This window comes from Gymnoscopelus microlampas, assembly GCF_963454915.1.
Source record: "Gymnoscopelus microlampas genome assembly, chromosome: 20".
NCBI classification, from domain to species: domain Eukaryota; kingdom Metazoa; phylum Chordata; class Actinopteri; order Myctophiformes; family Myctophidae; genus Gymnoscopelus; species Gymnoscopelus microlampas.
This window is the reverse complement of record NC_139957.1, coordinates 13,238,020-13,254,286: the sequence shown is the minus strand read 5'-3', so window position 1 is coordinate 13,254,286 and position 16,267 is coordinate 13,238,020. Positions and strand designations below refer to the sequence as shown.

General features: G+C 43.1%; 1 protein-coding gene across 1 annotated transcript in view; it reads left to right on the top strand.

The window, feature by feature from the left end:
• The window catches only part of arhgap5 (Rho GTPase activating protein 5), a 37,642-nt gene extending 21,579 nt beyond the window's left edge, over positions 1 to 16,063 (top strand). The window contains exons 4-7 of the mRNA XM_084045033.1: positions 7,694 to 7,771; positions 9,262 to 9,393; positions 10,474 to 10,579; positions 11,075 to 16,063. Of these exons, the coding sequence (XP_083901159.1) occupies positions 7,694 to 7,771; positions 9,262 to 9,393; positions 10,474 to 10,579; positions 11,075 to 11,393 (635 nt within the window). The 3' untranslated portion in view covers positions 11,394 to 16,063. The remainder of the gene's footprint in view (positions 1 to 7,693; positions 7,772 to 9,261; positions 9,394 to 10,473; positions 10,580 to 11,074) is intronic.
• The last annotated feature ends 204 nt before the right edge of the window (positions 16,064 to 16,267 follow it).

The window sequence follows — 16,267 nt, the reverse complement described above, 5'->3', positions numbered from 1 at the left end:
GAAAATCTGTGTCCACATAGAATCCTGGATTAAATGGATTTACATTTTCATGGCTGTGTTCAAATGTACACACATTATTATTAAGTTGTTGTTTGTTAAAGACTTTGGATTTTTTTTAAATGAACATGACCTGTTTTTTCCTGTGGGTTTATTGTTTCCATGTCCTGTTGTTTACTGTGTTGTCCAGATCACTTCCTAGTTGTTTACTGATGTTTGTTTCCTGTTCACTGACTCTGAGCACACCAACATATCGATGGAAGTCTCATATGTCCAAAACTGTTACTTTTCAGGATTCAAATTACAAAGTATCCAAAGTAGCAGATCTACAAGCTAAAAACGTGTCGCTTCACGCCACGTTTTGAGCTTGTGGATTTGCTACTTTTGCTACTTTTGTGTGACGCTGTAGTATGAACAAGTAGGACGTTAATTTACGAAAAAACAACATTTTTGAATATTGAGATAAGAGGTTTCTGCCTGACAGCAACGATATAAAACGCGTGTGTGTGAGCGTGTGCGGCTGTGTCAGAAACGCTTGTCGCCTATGGCTGCACATGAGCATCTGTCCACCTTCCATTAGCCTGTCTTGGAAAGTATCCTATCTCTCTCTTTCTCTCGGTTCTTTCTTTTCTTTGCCCTTAAGCCTTGGAGAAAGAGACTGAAAGAGAGAGAGAGGAGAGAAGACTGGATGAAGAGAGGTTTATGTGTTGCCGTTTTGGCGAGTGTTCTGTCCTCATTCTCCCTCTCTCTCTCTCTTACTCTCTCTCCATCCTTCCCTCTTTCCCTCTATCTCTCCATCTCTCTGTGCCATGTCTTTTCTTTCTGATATCTCTCTCTCTTTCACTGCCTTTCTCTTTGTCGTTGGGTTCTCTCTCTCTCTCTCCCTCTCTTTCTCTCTCTTTCTCTCTGTTATTTTGATAGCAGAGGGCCAATAGAGGGATTAGATTGTTCAGTGGATTGGTCACGGCCCCTTGTGTGTCTGTGTGTGTGTGTGTGTGTGTGTGTGTGTGTGTGTGTGTGTGTGTGTGTGTGTGTGTGTGTGTGTGTGTGTGTGTGTGTGTGTGTGTGTGTGTGTGTGTGTGTGTGTGTGTGTGTGTGAGTGAGAGAGAGAGAGAGTGTATGAGTGAGTGTGTGCTAGTTGCTGGAATGGTATTAGTCACGTCCTTTCCAATAGTGAATACCCTCAAGGCAGGGAACCAGTGTTGGGGGTAACGAGTCGTTACTGTAATATATTACCAAATTGCGGTAACGGGTAATATAACGCGTTACCGAAAAGCCAATCAGTAATAAATTAGAATTATTACTATTATAATTAGCCAAGTTACTTGCCGCATTACCGACGAGGGTCCCATCGTCCCGTTTTGAACCAATATGGGACGCAATTTGTTCCGTATTTTCATAAACATCCCCCCCCTGTCCATCAACACAATCAATTTAACAGTAATGAACAAAATAAAACACAAGGAGAAGGCTAGTAAGTTTGTCGTAGGACCCAGGTTGGACCTCCTGGTGCCTTCCACTCTGTGCCATATGTTCAGTCTGCACCGCTCTGTGCTGCTGCCCGCACTGTCGGGTGGAAACGGTAAACAGAAGACTCGTCACCCCCATTTCTTTCTTTAAAAAAAAAAAAGTTTGCTTTAAAAATATATACATATTCAAAGATTTGCAAAATAATTCACAATAAAAAAATCACACCCAGTGTGAAGAGAGTGGTGCCTTTTGAAAGTGTAACTGGTTGCATCCTTGTGTTGCAATCAGCAACAATATGTTGTCACGTGACACGTGACAACATATTGTCACTTGTCACGTGAAGCTTGACCAATCATACGGACGGACGGACGGACGGACGGACGGACGGACATACGGACGGACGGACATACGGACAAAGTCAAATGTAGGAGTGGTTGGCACCATACAAGCTCATAGCGTGGCACTCGGTGCTGCGCTATGAGCTTGTATATCTGCTATTTGTGTGTGTGTGTGTGTGTGTGTGTGTGTGCCCATGCTGTGGTAGATGCTTGCTGGTAGGTGGTGGTGCTTGTTGGTTAGGTCAGGTGTATTTGTGTGTGTTGTGTCTTGATAAGAAATGCATACTGTCCTGGGCCAAAATGTGTGTGTACGTGCACGCACATGTCACTAGGGGCCATGCTGTGTTGACTGTAGCCAGAGCCACCTGGCTCCAAGGCAGTCAGCTTGTGTGTGTGTGTGTGTGTGTGTGTGTGTGTGTGTGTGTGTGTGTGTGTGTGTGTGTGAGAGAGGGGTTTTGCTCAGGCTATGAGTCACTTCCTCCTGACTGCCTTTTCTGTGTGTGTATTTGTGTTCAGGGCATACGTACTGTATTATGCGTGTATGTGTGTACGGTATCCATTCTACTCTTCCATTAGCCTGTCTTAGAAAGGCCTTCTGTTGCCTTTCGCTCTCTTGCTCTCTCTTGCTCTCTTTATGCTCTTTCCTTCTTATTTTGTATCTCTCCTTCTCCCACCATCCTGTGATCTTGTGAAATGTATTGAGCTGTCTAGGTTGTTAGAGAACTTATCTACCCATACTTTGCTCTCTCTCACTCTCTCTTCTGATGGTCAGAATAGCATATCATCTTGCCACGCACACACAATTTACCATACATGACACTCTTACGGTCAACCATGCATACGTCTGATGATATCATTAATACATATTCTGTCACTATATAGAGTATACGTTCTAATTCGGACTCGTTTTATGCATGCACACATTCACATTCTAACACATGTTCTGTCACTATATATAAGTTCTAATTCTGACTTTTAAACACACACACACACACACACACACACACACACACACACACACACACACACACACACACACACACACTCCCTCTATCTCTCTGTATGTCTGTCTCTCAATCTATCTATCTATCTCTCTTTCTCTCTCCAGGTATTAATTCCTGGCAGCTCAGAGTGTCTGAATGAAGGGATCAGTGTTAAGCTTTTAACGTCCCACGGCCATTATCCTGTGTTTGTGTGTGAGTGAGTGAGTGTGTGTGAGAGAGAGAGAGAGCATTTAACAGTGAGACAAATAATAAGTGTGAGTTGAAAGTATTGTGTGTCTATGTCTAGTTTGTTAATGGCTGTAATGTTAATGTTTATCAGTAGTGCTGACTGAAATTTGACACAGCAATTGTTCTAGATAGTGCTAGAACAGTGCTAAGTGTCCGATGCAGCAGTGCTACTGTATGTTGTGCCAAAATCCCAGCCGGTCCATTAGAAAGGTCAACGAGGAGTCAAGTACGAGAGAAATGTGGGGGCAAAAGAAATTCAAGTGTGATTTCATATGTCTTTGAGGAGGAAGGCTCTCTCATGGAAACAGGTTGCGTGCCGGTGTCGTGCCTAGTAAATAGCAGATTTACAAGCTCACAACGCGTCACCAATGTGATTCGTTGTGAGCTTGTATATCTGCTATTTACTGCATGCAACACCAGCGTGCAACTAAATATAAATCAGGCTTTAGTGGGGATACCAGGTTTAGGTAACTATCTGCAACTATCCATCATCTTCTTAGCGATTATTCTATCAAGTTACTTTTTCGATTAATCGAATAATCAAAAGGCATGTTTTTTTCCTTGAGCAAGACGCTGAACCCCTAATTGCTCCCGATGAGCAGGTTTGGGCGTTGCATGGTTTCCTCCGCCATCGGTGTATGAATGTGTGTGTGTGAATGGATGAATGTAATGCTCAATCTATGTAAAGCGCTTTGGATAAAAGTGCTATACAAATGCACCATTTACCATTCACCGTTTACTGCAAATTGCGTGGCCATCCACCCAGTAGCTTTGGAGATATATTGTTTGGGACCAAAGTGTTGGACAGACGGTCGTCCTGAGAGCCCCTCTGCTAGCAGGACCGAAAAGCATCACAGTGATGAAGTGTGCGTCCAGTATGTAGGTAACTGCAGACCGATGGCTCTATTTATAAAGACAGCCCATCTGTCCCCTGAACACCAGTGTGTGTGTGTGTCTGTGTTGACACAGGGACAGATGTCCAGAGTTGAGGCATCTCACGCACGCACGCACGACTTCACCTTATCTAAGCTCCATTTACCACAGCAACAGCTCTGATCAAAAATCTCTACTATAGCTCCAGTTTGTGATGTTACTTGTTACCAGGGCACACAACTGATTTGTTGCGTTGTGTGTCAGAGGGGACAGACACAGAGATACCAGTGTGGGTTTTGGAGAAATTAGAACCCATGCAGCGAGAGATTTCTCTCCTCTGCTCTCTTCTCCATCTCCAACTCCTTTCCTCACCTCTTACTAGACCATTGATCATTCTCCTTCTATCCCTCTCTCTTAAGGGGTTCCGGGGGGGTCCCCATCAAAATCGGTATAACCACTGTGACCATATATACAATGGCTTTTTTGAAAATAGCCGATCTACAACCGTGTGGACCTGATTGGAAGCAGATGCTGCTTTACTCCGACCTGCTGGAGTATAGACTTGTGTGTGTGTGTGTGTGTGTGTGTGTGTGTGTGTGTGTGTGTGTGTGTGTGTGTGTGTGTGTGTGCATGCGTGCATGGATGTAGTTACTTTAGCTGCCAGGACATTAAATCATGCACACACACACACCCTCCCAAACACATACACACACATTCTTTGTTTTAAGGCACACACATGCACACTTTTCAGCATTCACCTAGCACACACACAGGTTTGTATTGATTTATTTCATTGACCCAGGGTTGCAGTGGAGGAAGGTCATTAAATTAACACACTAGCTCACAAACTGATGACTTGGCCAGACACAATCACTGCGTGTGTGTGTGTGTGTGTGTGTGTGTGTGTGTGTGTGTGTGTGTGTGTGTGTGTGTGCGAGTGCGAGTGCGAGTGCGTGCGTGCGTGTGTGTGCGTGTGTGTGGTCTAGCAGTGTGGTGCGCAACCATTCAGTCATATACATACATACTGTACAGTACCTTCCAGGTACACACACACGTCTGGTGCTCACAGTAGGGGTTTGTCTGAGCGTGCGTACTATATGCATGTGTATTAAATTCAGCCACACACACCCCAAGAACCCTAGGAATTATCAGCAGCAACATGGCATTCTTTTTTTAAACAATATTTTTTAACAATATGATATATCAAAATCATCTCTCTCCATTGCTTCTCAAATATAATTTAGTGAGAGTTATTATAATGCCTTTAATGTAAACAACATGCACAGTATGTTCACACACACACACACACACACACACACACACACACACACACACACACACACACACACACACACACACACACACACACACACACACACACACACACACACACACAACGGGGTGTGTGTGTGTGTGTGTGAGATGGTTAAACAAAGATTAAAATTAGACCAATGAGTGACTTTCATTTATTGAAGGTTCCTTCCTGTTCCTACCCACAGCAGATGGTTGTCACGGCAATAAAATAACCGTGGCAACAAGCCAGTGGCTCGAGATGTGTGTCTGTGTGTGTGTTAGTGTGTGTATACAGTATGATTGTGTGTGAGAGAGAGCTGGAAAGAGTGAATGATGACAGAAAGCTAAAGATAAACAGGGAGAGAACATAGAGAAGAAGAGACAGTAACTCAAGACTAACTAAGATGGACAGATGGACACGAAGAGGAAAGTGTGTGTGTGTGTGTGTGTGTGTGTGTGTGTGTGTGTGTTATTGTGAGTCAGGATATAGATCATATCTCAGTTGGAGGTCTTATCAGATTCTACCATGCAAACATTAACTCAACTGTTATTTCCTTCTGCCAGGGTCTTGACGTGTGTGTGTGTGTGTGTGTGTGTGTGTGTGTGTGTGTGTGTGTGTGTGTGTGTGTGTGTGTGTGTGTGTGTGTGTGTGTGTGTGTGTGTGTGTGTGTGTGTGTGTGTGTGTGTGTGTGTGTGTGTGTGTGTGTGTGTGTGTGTGTGTGTGTGTGTGTGTGTGGAGGAAGAGTGTGTTTGTGCTGGTGTGCATGAGTTTGTGCACATTGTATTTATGTGTGTGCAGACAGCAGAACATGACCTGATCTCTGGGCTCAAACAGTTTTTAATAAAATGCGGTAACAACCTTATAAGCACAACATTCAGTCCAGATTAAGTGTGTGTTGAGTCAGTGCATGTATGTTTGTGTATTTCAGTGACAAACAAGTTACACACACGCACGCGCGCGCGTGTTTCAGTTGCAGCAGGTTCTTCATTAGACTGAAATAATGTGTGTTGATTTAACTGCTAAGACACACAGATGCTATATCATATTAACGCACACAAACACACACCTGCTCTCCCACACACTCAAACATTCAAACACTCACATAAATCCTCACAGACAAACACACTCACGCATAAACACCAACAGACTGTGTTGTCACATAGAAGCACACTGCCTTTCACCAATGTGCAAAGCCTTTGGGGCACAGATGCTCTTCCCACACACTTGCAAAGACACAGAGTCTCCCCCTCTCTCTCTTCTCTTACTTTCTCTCTCTCTCACACACACACACACACACACACACACACACACACACACACACACACACACACACACACACACACACACACACACACACACACACTAACCCGGAGCTGGTCCTGTGTGTGTGAATGTGTCCTGTAGTTACAGTAAGGAGTCTCTCTGTCCCACTGTGTCAGGAGGACGTGTCCTGACTCGTCACAGCCTGCTAGGAATGCTGGGTAGGCAGTGTCTGAGTACACTGTATTATGGGTGGGGTTCTGCTGCATACAGGCATACTGTACACACACACACACACACACAAACATATTATATTGTGCATGCATGTTGGAACAGGCATACACATACCTACACATGTACACACACATACACTTCTTAAATATTTGGACGTATTAAAAGTACATATATAATACTATATCCATATGTTGAATTAGAGTTTGAAGTGACATGCCTCTGCCATGTGGCCTAGTTCCCTTTTACTGCACTGAATCATCACACACACACACACACACACACACACACACACACACACACACACACACACACACACACACACACACACACACACACACACACACACACACACACACACACACACACACACACACACACGTACAAAGACAGATACTGCATCCTGCAGCATGTGTTGCTGCAAGGTCACTCATACTGCAGTGTGTGTGTGTGTGTGCTGTCAGAGGACAGAGGCAGCACCCTGTGTTAATTAGATCCTTGTTTCTGTGACCACTGTTCTTAGATCAGCTGTTTTGTATTTCTTATTGTTGTGTAGAGACCTGCTGCAGTACAGCTCTCTCTCTTCTCTCTCAAGCTAAAGTTGTGTGTATGTATGTGCCGGTCATGCAGATGCCCATGTTGGACTTGACATTTGTGATGTATTTTTAATGTAATAACTCTGGGTACGACAGGCAGAATGAAACTGCAGCCCAAACATGGACATGCCCGACGTCAGCGAAATCGACATTAGCTGGATGAACTGATTTACTCAGTATATGGGGAATACAACATTGGTTGTTATGGAGGTGGAACCTGTGGCCTGTTGCAAGATGGTCACAAATCACTGGGTTAACCTGCTAGTGACCAAATTCCCACAGTGGCCATTTTGCTCTTACTTTACTTCATGTTTATTTGGTCAGTCCCTTTGATATAACAGATTAACTATTGTGATGTATGCATATTGACTGACCGGTGTGTGTGTGTGTTTATGTGCCTAGGTCTGACAACAGAAGGTCTGTACAGAGTCAGTGGTAACAAAACCGACCAGGACAACATCCAGAAACAGTTTGATCAAGGTAACACACACACACACACACACACACACACACACACACACACAACAGCCCCGCCTCTCATTCACACAGCGTTTGTCTCAACAATCGACTCTTCTCATTTCTCAACTTCAACATACTGATACACGTGAGATCACACAGAAAGTGCTGTAAAGTTATCGCCGCAGCGCTCAGCGACATCTCCGCTTCGCTTTGCTTCTCTTCTCTTGTAGGCTGCAGAGGTGCTTTTGTTCAGATCAGCGCTGCAGCGGTTCCTTTGATCAGTCTGTCAATGAAAACAGTCTCTCGACAAAAGTGTTGATGACTGGGGCGAAGGATACTAAAGCATTCATTTGGTGTAATTGCGTGCTTGAGCAGTGCTATCCGCTTTGTTGTGATGGGAATCACAGGATCTGCGTTGTCACTGAGCTCTCTCTCACCCGTGGCAACAAAACACAAAACTCATCATAACGTCGGTCCATGTACAGACCGGTTTGCTGGCCCTGCAAACCTCACCACACCTGGCTGACGCATTGATGTATGACATGGATGTCGCGTTAGCTCTTCTCTCACTCTCTCTGTCTCTCTCTTTTAATAGTGACATTTTTAATAGTGACATTTTACAACAACATTAACCAATGACATTTCCCCAAGATCAGCATTTCTTCCCCTTTTTTAAATAGAAGAGGGTAATTGCAGCGAGAGCGTTAAAGGAACCTCTATTTACCATGATCATCGACATGCAGGACATTCTTCTGTTAATGCGTGACATGGGACAAACATTACATTTTCGGGACTGTCCCGACAGGTGATCTCTACTGTCAGTTCACAAAGCACGTTTGTGCAGGCCAAGAGGAGTGCTCGTTTTGGTTCAATCGAAGTCTTGTTTTGGTCACCCCGGAAGAATTATTTGCACCCGCACAAATGCTCCTAGCTGTATTTTGAGGTCACATACATTAAATGTCGGGAGCAAAGCGGTCACATTTTTTTACCCTCTCAGATTTCCTCCTGTTTTTAATATACTGTCTGTAATACTCAATTTACTGTAACAGTCAGAGTCTCAAGTTGTGCAAATCATGATCATCTTCAGTATTTATCCCATCAGTATGTAGGTCGGTGCATCGCTGCAGTGTTTCCCTCGGGAAATGAGGACAATAAGCTTCACTTCCACAGCAGAGGAGCAGCTAACAGAATCACAACTCCGTTCCTTGCTCCCATCTCCTCTGTTCCTCTTTTCTCCTCCTGTGCCCTCCTCTCTCTTCTCCTGCTTTTCTCCTCTGCCCCCTCACTCTCTCCTCTTTTCCTCCCCCCTCCTCCACCACCACCACCCTCTCCTTCCCTTCTTTCTCTCTCTCTCTCTCTCTCTCACTCACTCACTCACTCACTCACTCACTCACACTCAATGAAATGCCAAAATATCACCAAATGAGTTTAGCCAAGCACAATGCTAATGATACTTGAATCACTAACGCTTTCCTTCCTGTGTGTGTGTGTGTGTGTGTGTGTGTGTGTAGATCACGGTGTGGACTTTGTGGTGATGGACATAGCTGTGAACGCTGTAGCTGGAGCACTCAAAGCTTTCTTTGCTGACCTGCCTGACCCCCTCATACCCTATAACCTCCACCCTGAACTGGTTGAGGCTGCAAGTAAGTACACACACACACACACACACACACACACACACACACACACACACACACACACACACACACACACACACACACACACACACACACACACACACACACACACACACACACACACACACACACAGCATTAAGTACACACACATCCAGACACCAGATAATAATACTGGGTCAGTTATATATAAATATGTTCCCAGCGATTAAACGTCTCCATGCTGATCTCCATTTCTCTCTCGGATGACATTAGGTGGCATCATGAACTAGTGACCTATGACCTCTTAACGTCCATTAGATAGACCAACCTATCACTGCCTCCTCGTTAAGATGATTGATGGGATATAAATGGAATAAATGTGTGTGTGTATGTAGGGTTAGGCATATGTGTGCTATCTTAAATGTATTTGTTTATGCCTCAAGCCTGTGTATATGAAAACAGTAAAACCCAGAATATTAATTTAACATTAATATATTAATATTTATGAGTGTACGAATGTAACCAGATGTCGTTACATTAATACTGAGGATTTTACTGTGTAGTTTGCATATCAAGTGTGCTTATTTGTGTTTGTTTGTTCCTGTAGTTACGCATTTGTCACTTGTATGCATACACATCAATATATATTGATATAGATAGATAGATAGATAGATAGATAGATAGATAGATAGATATGTTTCTCTCTTCCTGTTTGTCCAGTATATTGATCATATTTTGTTTCCGGTCAGCCGTATTGATCCAGTCTGTGGTTCCATATGAAGAGTACAATGAGTTCAGAGAGGTTGAGAGGTTTTAATCATTGCTTAATTAATTAGTTCATAAATTAAATATATTAAATACATTGACATGGGTCATGCATTGTATTTATGCACATTGTTTTTACCCTCCAGGCTTGTGTGTGTTTGCGTTTGTGCCATGTATTTCTCTGTGTCTGCAATGCATATATGTGTGTGAGATGACAGCGTGGGAGTAGTTTTGGCAGCATTGTGTCCTTTGTCTTCCAGAGTGTATAATTTCCCTTCCCAAGAGAGACGTGTAAAATATATCTTCTTTTCTCTCCCTGTCTCTGTGTGTGTGTGTAACAGAAATCGTGGACTATATTGAGCGCCTGCAGGTGTTGAGGGAGATCGTCAATAAGTTTCCTCCTGTCAACTACATGGTCTTCAAATACATCATCTCACACCTCAACAGGTAAGAGACAACACACACACACACAACTAACATCACACTCACTCTCGGTCAGATATACCCTCACTAGTTGGGTTGCAGAAACAAAATACTTTGATGTATTCACACACACACACACACACACACACACACACACAGACACACAGACACACACATCTCATTAGGAAAAAAGCCTGGAAAAGAGCTACAGCCGAAGGTGTCTATAGGTCCGTTGTATGTACTTCCCCGGGAAGCTGTGTTTTTTCGACTAATCACAACACAGTTTTCATGCCCTGGGAATGTAAACAGATCTGCAAAGCATAAACGTAACTTCCTTGGGCTGTACTTCCTTTACTTCTGCTTAGACACTCAGTAGCCGTTCTTGTCCAGCGTAGATGTTTATCTGCCTTTCTGAAAGGCACATTGGCAGCAGTGGTTGTATTTCTATCGAACTTTGTCTAACTCACTGTGACCCGTACCCTTCTGTAACGAATAACATGGTTTATCTGTGCCATCCAGGGTGAGTCAGCAGAGTAAGACAACCCTGATGACGGCGGACAACCTCTCCATCTGCTTCTGGCCCACGCTGATGCGTCCCGACTTTGAGAACAAGGACACCCTGTCCACCACCAAGCTGAACCAGGCCGTCATCGAGTCCTTCATCCTGCAGAGCGACTACTTCTTCTACGGCGGCGAGATGGCGGAGAGCTCCAGCAGCGAGGGGACGCCGCCCCCCCACTGTCACAACATGGTGGAGGCCCTGCTGCCCCTTCAGCTGCCACCCCCCCTTCAGCCCCAGCAGATACAGCACACCCTGCAGCCAGACGCCCTCATATAGAGACAGGCCAGAGGCACTAGTACATGGCTAACGGGTAACGTGTAGGGAGCTCCTGCGTCTTAATGAATTCAACGGGCCCCGCTTGGCGACATTCAACGGATGGATACAGGGATATGGACACACATATTGACCTGTTGGGTGCTGGGATCGAACAGGCAAGGTTCTCTGTCCGGGACAATGTCTCTCTCTCTCTCTTTCTCAATAACCACTACATGCCCCTTACCTCCATCAACACTGGGTGGAGAATAGACCCCCCCCCCCCCAACCCCTCTCGTGGATTATCTCATCCATGTGCCATTTGAGTGAGAATAATTCCCAGATTAAGAACTACCAGTACAGAACGCCTGTGGAGTTGGTCTGTTTTTTGATTGACCAATCAGAGCCAATTGGAATGCAACACCCACTTCCTTATATGGATACAACACCATGTGGAATTATGATCATTATCTGGATTTAATGACTATATATCTGGGATGACTTGATCTGGCCTGGCCTAGGATGAAAATCGGAAAACAATCATGGTCTGTTTCAAAGCTCTGTGGATTCTGGGCCATGGCATTTGTGCTAGTAGGCTGTTAAATTTTGTACCTTAGGCCTATAAATGAATTACTTTTATCTTACCTTTTATCAATGTTATATTATGCTAAAGTTTCTCATTTGGATTGTGAGAAATTAGAAGAACTGGAGCCTAAACTACATCAAATTTGGGCTCTTACATTATCTAGATTGAATTGATTGTGCGTGACACTGTACAAACCAATCGGATTCAGGTAACGCCACACCCCGCCCAATGATTTTGGACCTTGGACCACATAGTAAAGACAGGTCTGATATTTAGACATCTTGTGCTCGGATACACGGAAGGCTTAACCTTGAATGCAGGCTAAAGAGTTGCCTCTCCTCGCCTCAGCTCTCATAATAACATAGCACATAAATGTCCTTTTCCTCAACACCTAGCCCACCGATAGGCTAAGTTCAGGCCCCTTTGCTTACCCAGCTACTCTAGACCCAGGCTTAAGGTCTAGATCCCAGGCCAGGCTAGATCCAGGAGATGAGAAGCTTTCCAAAGTAGAGTCCTCCATGACTGCATCTCAACGGGGTAAAGATGACCAGAACAGTCCCTTGTTCACCTCCAAAGGCCACTGATTCAACAACGGACTGACTGACGGAAAAATGGATTCACTGACTGGATGGATGCATAATTAGCTGACTGGTTAACTGATAGGTCAAATGACAGACTGGTTTACTGACTGTCCTATCAGGCTCACATTAACTGACTGGCTGGTTATTTGACTGACTGAGTGGGTTTTCTGACTGTCCATACATCAGTACATACAATTGTGTCCCGGTTTCTTCCCAAACCTCTCGATCACCTTCCGGTGACTTCTCAGAGATGGGTGGGCTTGACCTAAACGTTTCCAGAACCTTCTGGTTCGATAGAAATCTGGACACATACCGTAAAACAGTCACACGCACACAGGAGGATGACTTGCAAAAGTATAAGGAAATAAATATATTTATACAAACAAGTTATTTTTGGGGGATTTGCGTTTGTTTGAAATATAAAAAACTGCAACCATCCCCCACTCCCTTCGCCCGTCACATCAAACTTTGAACTCTGACCCAAAAGGACAGCACATGCACGATAGATTTTTTTTTAAAGTCCCATAGACTGAGTTTCTTTTTTTATGTTCTGTTTGTTTCTTTTGTTATAATTTTTCACAAAAACATTTTTTTTACAAGTGTGATTTTTACCGGGGATGTGTGTGTCGGTGTGTGTGTGTGTACGTAGGTCTTTGTATCTGTGTGAATTGATCTGTGGTCCTACTACAACCTCTTCCTAAGGCCTCACACTGTCCGTCTGTCGGAGGAGAGGAACACGAGGAAGGGATTCAAAAAGAGAAAGAGTAGAGACAAGTTGGCCTGCAAGAAGCAGTGAGAAGCAAACTGGATGTAGGAGCAGGTGGATGAAAAAACCTCACCCCTCTCTCAGCCTGCCTGTTTGACTCTCAGCACTCCCAACTCCAATAAGATATAAATAATAATATTTCTCTAGTTCTATTTTTTTCTCTGAAGGGAGGATCCCACTATGAACACCCCGCCCCCCCCCCAAATGATGGCACATCCGAGAGGAAATACCTCTGTCGCAAAGCATTCTGGGTCTCGGTTCTGTTTCCTTTTGTCTTATTCTTCTTCGTTAGTTGTTTTGGGGGAGAGCATTTGATATCTGATGGATGGATGGGCCAACTCGTTTGTCTGTTTTCCAGAAGAATCCTATTCTCCTTTGTTCCTCTTGTTTTTTCGGTCGTTGTTCCGTTGGGTTTGTTGGAACAAACTTTGCATGTCTGTTTTCTGATAAATGACAAACTGTTGTTGAGAGTAAAAAAAAAAAAAAAGACTTCAAAACCCATTAAATACATGCTGAGCTGAATGCCAAGCGCTGTCATTCTCATTGCATTGATTGTTTGTTGGGTTGAGGGAATGCGTGACGAAGATTTTCAACTTTTTTATCGATTTGTAATTAGTTTCTTTTCTTTCTTTTTTTCATTTCTGTCATGCAAGATGCCAACTCTTTAATATCATATGTTTGATTATATGTCTAATAGTTTCCCCAAATAGAGGAAAGAAAGTATAAGTATATATATATATATATGTGTGTATATATATATATTTTATCAGCGGCTGATTTAGCTGATGTTGTGAACCAGCGCGGGGTACTGAACTTTCTCTGTAATCCAGTTAAAAACAAGAGGCTCTAATCCCATTCCACAGCAGTTATGATGATGTAAACTAAAACCCACTGCTGTTTTTTCTTTCTGTTCTGATGGAGAGACAGGAGGGTTAGTGGGAAGGTGGGTCCGATTCCCCTTATTGCCTTTTGGAGAATAGAAAAACTGTTTTTAGTGTAGATGGATGTTTGAAAATGAGGGGAAACTGATTTACACTGGAACTGAAAAACTGACATTTTTAGTGAATTACTTTATTCGTCATTACAATCTGTATTAACCAATGGAAAAGTACTGTTTAGTACACAATTATACTGTTTTAATATATGAAAATATGACTTAGTTGTGTACATACCAACACATTAAGTATAATGTGTACACAATAATGTACGTTTTCTTTTACTTACGCTGTGTTGGTACATCTTTGTAAGCAAATTATCTATTGAGAAAAATGTAATTGAATTAAGTATTTAAAATACCTCAAATTCATATTAATACAGGGATAATGCCATTGTAAAGTGTCACCCTTCTTCTAACCCTGTTAGACTTAGATGTTTGTACCATAAAGATTGAGTCAAATGGGGCTAAAAATAAGGTGTTAGTTTTTCGTTTGTTCCTGTGTAAATTCAGCCATGGAATGACACAAACACAAAGTGATGGTTATTTTGAGTTGGTGTTGATGAGATAAAAAATCAAATCCTCTGGCTCTGTCCCATTTCAGAAACTTGTCTCGTCTCCTGCCTCCTTAGTCACTCTTTTCCCCTTTAAGTGGATGCTTTTATCCAGAGCATCCATTTAGCCCTTCAAGTTTTTATGACCAGTTGGAAATTAACCCTTTGCATGCTGTGTGTGTATGTAGGACTAGGTGATTGGACCCCGAGAGGGCCTGCAGGGAACAAATCACAGCTTTGTAAAATATGTGTGGAGAGAGTTTAACCCCTAGTAGTTCTTTAAGTGTGGGTGCTTAGTGGTTCTGAGCGCTCAAACCTTTTACCCAACTTGCTTTGTTACTCAGTGAGTGACCAAGTTCAGGTGCGTGTGTGTGTGTGTGTGTGTGTGTGTGTGTGTGTGTGTGTGTGTGTGTGTGAGAGAGAGAGAGAGAGTAACATTCACATGTACTGTATGTGTAGGGAAGAGAACAAGAAAAGATGAGTTGATAAGAACACTCTGAGGGGGATTTATATTTTGAATGGAACCGAGCCAATAGTCCATTCTAGGTTATGTTATAGACTTGCATGCAGAAGGACAAGGGCACATTGTAAGGGATGCGTTTCTGGAATGGTTTGGAGCCCATGCAGCCCATTCTGGATTATGATGACATGGGCTCATTCTAGGGGACAAATATCTGGAATGGAACGGAGCCAATAGCCCATTCTCCAACACAATGACACGGGCACATTTTAGGTGTCGGATGTCTGGAATAGAATGGAGCTGACAGCTCATTTGTTGACCATCAGTGTTATATAAGCACATTATAAAGGGGATAAATATGTAGATATCATGAATGGAATGAAGCTAGCAGTCCACCTCTATAGGACACTCAGTTCTAGACTCTGAGGACAGGGGCACATGGAAGGGAACGTATAGAGGAATTGGAATGATGCCAATAGAGTTCTTGAAGACTTTTGTCGCCCCTTTGTTGGGGGGGACAAAGCGGGTGGGCGTGAGGTAAACTCAGCAGCTGCTAGTTAAGATAAAAGATTAACCAGTTATTCTGTAGTTGTCCACAAAACAATCATATTTTTTATTTTATTAATCATTTTGTTCATAATATCCATGCTCGTTTCAAACCGGTGTACAAACTAGTTCCTCCAGATCTGAGCTCCGTCATCCACTCTGTATCATAGTAAATAAAAACATGAACTTTTGAGAAATGGAAAAAAAAACTCAACTTTTTTCTTCTTCTCCATAATGTTTCCAAATAAAGTTTCTTTTTTTCCAAAACTCCTGTGTTTGGGTTTGTTACTACTTGTCAAATCAGAATGTCACTGTGTTTTATACCCCTTGCCAGTAACTCTGAGACTATTGACTAATGCTGAGAATGTTGTGGCCCATATTGATGTCTACAAACAAGTGGATTCCCGAACTCCTGGTGTCAAGTGATGTATCTATCCCATCATAATCAAAATAATATTTACAGAAAACATT